The following is a 6,855-nucleotide window of genomic DNA, read 5'->3' as shown; positions in this document are numbered from 1 at the left end:
CAGATCAAGATGCTCTGGTGTCTAGTGTCGGCAAAGGCCGTCTTGAAAAACCAGTGTTTATCATGTTTCCCAGCCCACTAGTTTCTTTGCTATTTTTTTTTTTTTTTGCAGCCAGGGAGACAGGTATGCACAGATCAGAGCAGTGGAGAGGGGGTGGGATGATTCACCCAGCCCCGCTCTTTCTTATCAGCTTCCTATAGGCCAGGCCCCCAAACAGGAGTCTTTTCTGGTGGCCTCTACTTCCCCCAAGGTCCCCAAAGAGATGCAAGGTCATCTTCCTTCACCTAGGGAACCCTGGTTAGTGCCCATTTCCATTTCTAATTCCCAGCCAGTAGCCACCCACATCCAGCAGAGCCCAGTGAGACAAACACTCATCCAAACACTCATCCAAATAATTTCATTGGACTGACACAAAACATGTTTCTACATTTCAAAAAGATCAAAAAAAAAAAAAAAAAAAAACCAAAACACCCATATCGCAGGTGATATGGGAGAGGTCTGCAAGCTGCTGAGACAGAAAAACACAGCCGGAAGGTCTGACAAGACATCCACCGACTGTCCGTGGATTGAAACACTAAAGACTTGTGAAGGGCTCTCAATCAGACCTAATGGCAGAGAACACCAAAGCCACCTTCTGAAGAAAAGCAGGATGGAGTCGCAAAGGGTGCTTGCTAACTTGCCCACACTCCCTTCACAGTTGCAATGATCTCTCGATTAGAGACATGAAAACAGTGTGGTTGCACGTGTGACTGGTGACAGCACCTAGATGGCGGGTCACTGTGTTAGGGTGGCCAGGCCACTGTAGGTGGAACTTCTCACGAGGCTATCATGGCCATCTCACACACACAAGCAGCTGCAAACTTAGTTCACATTTTTTAATAACATGGCACAGTTTACATTACACAAGAAGGCTCCGCCGATGAGAACATGCTGAAGATTCAGTCGCTTCACGTTTCTTTTCACATGGGATCTAGAAAGGACTTTATTACATACAGGATAAACAGCAAAAAGGTCTGTATAGAACAATCTCTTTACAATACTGAAAGCTACCACTACAGTTCCAGTGTACATATTCCTCGGATTTTTTTTTCTTTAAGTTGTTGTCTTAAAAAAAAAAAAAACACTGCACAACATCTGGAGTTCACAAAATCTGAAGCTCACAACTAAACCTTCAGTTTACTACTAAAATAGATCTCTCTGCTTATTAGAAACAATGGTCTGTAGTTAACTTTTTTTTTTTTTTTTGCAAAAACAGGATAACAATGTCAGATAGCACTTTAATATACTAGAAGACCAAATGGAACTAATTTTATTTCATACATATATTTTACAGTCCAGTAGACAAGATATATTGTATTTCTCTGCTAGTAAAGTCATATTCTCTCCAAATATGTAGACAAGAGGCTTAGTGTATTATAAAAGTATTATGAAGAGACATTAAGGTTGATGCAAACTTAAACACACACACACACACACACACACACACACACACACACACACACACACAGAGTTATGTCTCTGCCACCTTCATCCCGTGACTCTCCATGGCTCCATGAGGCAGACCTGTTCCCATGAACTGGACCACAGGGAGACCACAGCAAGAAATGTACGCCTCAAATCCATCAGCTATCGAATATAGTGAAAACATATCCATCATCTGAGAAAACACGAAGCTTTCTTTCAGGATCTGTTTGGGTATAATTGACTGGTGTTACCGGACGCGGAGTCATGTGTGGCTAGGAAGTAGGGTGCACACCTGAAGGGCAGAGTTCCCACAAGGGGTGTGTTGGAGTCAGTGACTGGTGGAGATGAGATGCTGGCGACCTGTCTGTGTCCCCTGATTTGGGCATCTGCGATCTCCCCATCTCTCTTGCTGTTTGTGTCCTTGGCTACCTTTTTGGGGGCTGCACCCTTTCCAGCCCCCTCTCCCACCCACTCTCCAAAACCCACAGGCAGCCACTTCAGATGTGAAGTTTCCACCTGGAGTCCAAGAATGTTTTTCCATTTTGGGGGGGAAAAAAAAAGCAAGGAAAACAGAGTCATATCACGTAAGCGCTTGTTCAGGGAAAATATGACCTTAAGTATGTTGTAAATGGATCTGAAAAGGCTCCTTTGAGTTAGGTGGGCTTTTGTGAAAAGCCCTAACATTCATTGCATAGTTGAAGGGTTTAGCTGTCTAGAACAATATATGGGAACACTGCCCTGGTAGGCTGTGCTCGCTGATATTAAGTTTGCAAATAGCACATTTTAAGAAGTATTAATGTATTATGTTACTTAATCTTTATCTATTTACATTTGTACAAAGTAAAGCTTTCATCTTACCCTTTTGCATATATGAACCATTAGCTCACCAAGCAATCTATTTTTACATAACTATGTACATGGCCTTCCCTTCTCATCTGAAAGAGCTTTGCCTGACCTGGCTACGGGAACCCGGGTTTCTTTCCTCCCCCTTCCCCACAATCACCACATTGGTGTGTTGTCATCTTCACTCTTTTGGTTCAGACTGAAACGTTTTATCAATCCCGAAAATGTGGGAGACATGAGAACATAGAACTGGGCTAAAAGAGCTGGAAAATTTTGACATAGAATGTACAAAAAGACATTTCAAAATCTGCACCGAGTCTATACATGATTTTGTAGAGGAGGAAAAGTTGGGGGTCCGTACCCGCAGTCTGTGATGGATGCTGAAGCTTCTCTCTGTGTGTGCAAGTCTGGTGTGGTGGTGGAGGGGGAGGTGGGAGGAGGATGTCCATCCTCTCGGGACCTGCTCTCCCCTTACCGAGCTTCTATATCCTTCAGCGTGTGGGACGGGGGCCGCTCCCTGATCTCTGCAGACAGAGGCGTAGTCCTGCGGGGAGACACGGGGCGGCCCCCCAGCGTGGAGATGAGCGGGGGCGGGGCGCTGAGCGCGGCGGTGGGCGGCGTCTTGTTGAGGAGTCCGTTCTGGTGGCCTGCGGTGGGGCTGATCCGGGGATAGTGCATGCTCGGCAGCCCCGGGGTGATGAGGCCTGGGTGTGGGAGGTGGCTGTCCAGCGAGGCGGGGTGCACCGAGTGCAGCCGCGTGTGCTCGTAGTCCTCGCGGAGCAGGTGCAGGCGCTCGCGCTCGTCCAGGTGGGCCCCCCGCTCGTGCTCCCGCCGCGGGTCCATGGACAGTGGGTGGTGGTGGTGGTGGTGGTGGTGGTGGGTGTAGTCGTGTGGCTCCCGGTCACGGAAGGAGCGGTCGGCTTCGTAGAGCCGGGGCGTGGAGAGGCGGTGCAGGGGGTCGTTCCTCAGTAGGAAGTCCCTACCCAGCGGGTCTCTGCGGTGAATGTCGAGTTCCCGGTAGGGGTCTCTCAAGGGGTCCCTGATGGGGTCCCAGTGGAAAGAGGGGTAGGGGAACCGCTCCCCGCCCGGGATGGGGCTGATACCCATGAAAGGCGTCATCATGCGAGTCCTGTCCAGACTGCTGATGCTGTTCATGGGGTGGATGCCCGTCACGCCCACCGTCATGGGCATGGAGGCCAGGGGCCCCGTGTGCACTCCCGACGAGGAGTTTGGGGGCGGCGGCTCTGCAGACCGATGGGTCTGTGGTGCCTCCGGGGGCAGGTCATGGTCCTCCTTGCGCTCCTCCTTCACCTTGACCTCTGAGCCCTTCTTGGGGTTCTCATAGGCTGGCTCGCTCTTGCGGGGCTCGGCCTCACGGCTGGAGGTGCTGTTGGGCTGGGTGCTCTCGCCCGCCAGGGGCCGCGCGTAGGGGGACTGCACGCGGGCCAGCTGCTTGGCCTCCTCCGGCCCCGCACGGGGCTCGTGGCCGTGGCTGTCCTTCTCGGGCAGGTGGCCCTCTTTGGCCTTGTGCTCCTCGGCGGGCAGGTCCTTCCGGGGTTCTGAATGGTCTCTCTCCCTCTCTTTGGGTTTGTCCTTCTCGCGAGCCTCAGTGTTCAAATGCCCCCGGATCTGCTCAGCCGAGCTGCGGTTATGTCCTATGGTGCTCACCGGGATGGGTGCTGGTGAGGGGTGGCTGGAGTGTCTCTTCTCTACGCTTTCTCTGTGGGGGAGAGGGGGAAGCAAGGCAGATGGTGAGGCAGGCTTGTGGGCAGGCCAGACTGCCAATGAGATGGTGGTGTGAAGAGTGGCCTGGTCACTGCCCCCCCCCCCCCCCACTAGGAGGAAGCTCTATGGGATTATGTGCCTGGGAGAGTCTAAGGGAACATCAGACTCTGTCAAGAGGCCGACACCTCAGTGGAGACCAGAGGAGAGCAGTCAGAACCAGAAATGGACCCCTAGCTTGGCAGCCTCAGGACCAACCAGTGTCGACTGAAGCTCAACGAGCCCCAATGGTCTTTCTTCTACAACTGGAGGGACACTGAGTCAGAGGAAGGAGATAGCCATGTGGATCTCAAAGGAGACTCTCCTGCCCGACACTCAGGACAGATGACCAGCCTCAAAAGCTGGCCATTTGGTAAAGTGGGATCTCAAAGATCCCTCCACTGGGGGGGGGGGGGGGGGGGTCTGGGGAAACCACTTGCAGATGTTGAAGGTACAAACATGGAGACTACATCAGGCAGGACAAGCAGGGTTCAGCTCTGATGAAGGGGTGGAGGGCAGGAGAAGCAGGCGCAGACTCACAAGCTCAGTTCTGAAAGCATCTGTGAGGTGGGTGTGAGAGAGAAGAATCTGAGAGTCCTATCTAGGGCTGTGTGTGTGTGGGGGGGGGGGGTGGGAGGTTTAAAAGCTGGGAGGCAGACAGCACAAAGGAACAGAGTGACAGTAAGACCTGAAGGGACAAGACTCGGGACCAGTCTTAGGGGCAACCCTAGACAGAGAAGCAGGACCCTCACTGGCTCAGCAGGCAAGGGGGACCCCACAGTGAGAGCTAAGGAGTGGCCCCTACAAATCTGGCTTTCAGATAGCACGCAAAGGTCAGGAAGAAAATCCTTAAAAAGGAGTGTTTTCACAGGTTTCCTGGACTCCCCCCGAGAGGTCATCTGTCTCCATCAGCAAAGAACTCGGACCCCAGTAACGGACTCAGGACAGCCCTCAGCTGAGGGTGTACCCCCACAAAAGGGGCCTCACCCTGGCAACCTGCAGTCATCTGGTCAAGAGGTTTTTATATCACACTGCCACAAAGGAAACCTTTTCTTTAATAAGAATCACTTAGCACGATGGTCCCTAATGAATACCCACTAATCTATCATATTGAGAGTCAATTTATTTATTTCTGAAAGACCCACAACATCAACTCTGGCATGTGCAATGGCAGCAACTAAACTTGGTCGAATGGGGTTATTTTAAATTAGTAGGACAAACACATAGAAAAAGGCACATACATACACAATAGACACAATAAAGAAAAAGCAAAGATTTGGATCATATTTGAGTCTCCAAGTACCCAAAGGCAATTTCTTAAGTGTTTTCTGCTTATCCGTTTGTTCAAAAGAAAAATACCCTAAAGGGGGAAATAAGGTATTTTCTCAAGAATGCTCTGATAGTCTTCAGGGAAAAAAACAAACAAACAAAAAAAAAACCTCTAAGACATTTTGCTCTTTAAGGCTACTTTTTTTTTTTCTTTTGCCATGACGAAGCGCATAGATAAAACTGGTTAGCAAAATTAGTTATATACTAGCAAACCAAAAAAAAAAAAAAATCTGTTGACATTTCTCTAAATCTAAGTTAGCCAAAATCTGTTCTTTATCTGTTGAGTCCAAGATTTGAGTTTGAACGAAATTTGAGGAAAAAAAGATGGAGACAATGCAAACATGACTTTCTGGAAGAAAACCAAAAAGAGAGAGAAGAGAGAAAGGAGAGAAAAAAAAAAAACCTATGGATGGTTGAATGGACTGTACGAACTGGAAAGCAAACATGGCATTGAGTCATGCTGTGTGTGTCTGGCCCAAAGCTCCAGCTCTGTCTTCCAGAGAAGAGCTTTCTGTTTGACTCTGCTAGTGCTCACCTGGGCTTCAGAGGTTCAGAATGGCTCACTGCTTCTATGTTGAGAATCTTTCTGTAGTCACCGTGCACTGGGGCTGGGGGTTTGCGGGGGGAGGGGCTGTGGTGCTGGCTGTATGAGGAGCTGAGGGGACAGGGTCAGCTGAAGCACAAGGCTGTGCCAGGCAGGGTGGGGGGGGCTCCCCAGTGGGGACTTAAGAGCGGGTTCTTTCCGTACCTTTCTTTGTCATCTTTACTAACAGATGCGTCTCTTTTATCTACGTCTCTATCTCTGTCATGAGCTGCAGTGGACGCACTGCGCTCCAGCTCCCCCGGCTTCAGCCAGGGCGGAGGGGTCGGGAACGACGGAGGCGTTCGGTGCAGCCGGTTCCAGGGTTCGTGAGGGTTGCTAAAGTTCTGCACACTGGGGCCATCCTTGTGGCCGAACATTGAGTTGGGTGCTGAAATGGTGAAGTGGAGAACAAAAAAGGTTTAAGAGAAATTATATAAACCGCTGTAAATGAAGGTACTTACCAAAAAACTTTTAACAGCATTCAGAGTTAAAATGAATACATATTATTGGGAGCTGGAAAAGGAAAGGAGATTAACACATTCATTAGAGGAACTCTTGTCCTGCACTGGAGATGAAGCTGACAGCTTTTTATTATTATTATTTTTTAAACCAAAGGTTTTAAAGGGAGATTTAAAAAATGAGTCCGACCAGGTTAAGATGGCCTAATCAACCGGAGATGGTGCATGCATGCATCCCAAGCATGCAGGAGGGTGTGTTTTGTGACTTAGATTCAACTCAGAGTAGAGTTCAAGGTTCTCCTCTACCTACTGCACAACCCTGCTAGTTGTGACCACTTCTTTCTCCACACTGTTAGCACCCTAAGATCAGGGTCAGAGGTCAGTCAGGGTGGGAATAGTTGCCTAAAGTCTTCACAC

General features: G+C 49.5%; 1 protein-coding gene across 9 annotated transcripts in view; it reads right to left on the bottom strand.

The window, feature by feature from the left end:
* Window positions 1–861: 861 nt before the first annotated feature.
* AUTS2 (activator of transcription and developmental regulator AUTS2) overlaps window positions 862–6,855 on the bottom strand; it is a 1,407,660-nt gene continuing 1,401,666 nt past the window's right edge. For all 9 annotated transcript variants that reach the window (XM_060173543.1, XM_060173545.1, XM_060173546.1 and 6 more), the window contains 2 exons: window positions 6,146–6,368; window positions 862–4,027 (listed from right to left, as the gene is read on the bottom strand). In XM_060173543.1, the coding sequence (XP_060029526.1) occupies window positions 2,779–4,027; window positions 6,146–6,368 (1,472 nt within the window). In that variant the 3' untranslated portion in view covers window positions 862–2,778. The remainder of the gene's footprint in view (window positions 4,028–6,145; window positions 6,369–6,855) is intronic.

Source organism: Erinaceus europaeus, chromosome 15, assembly GCF_950295315.1.
Source record: "Erinaceus europaeus chromosome 15, mEriEur2.1, whole genome shotgun sequence".
NCBI lineage: Eukaryota > Metazoa > Chordata > Mammalia > Eulipotyphla > Erinaceidae > Erinaceus > Erinaceus europaeus.
Note: the sequence above shows the minus strand (reverse complement) of the source record. Positions and strands in the feature narration are given on the sequence as shown.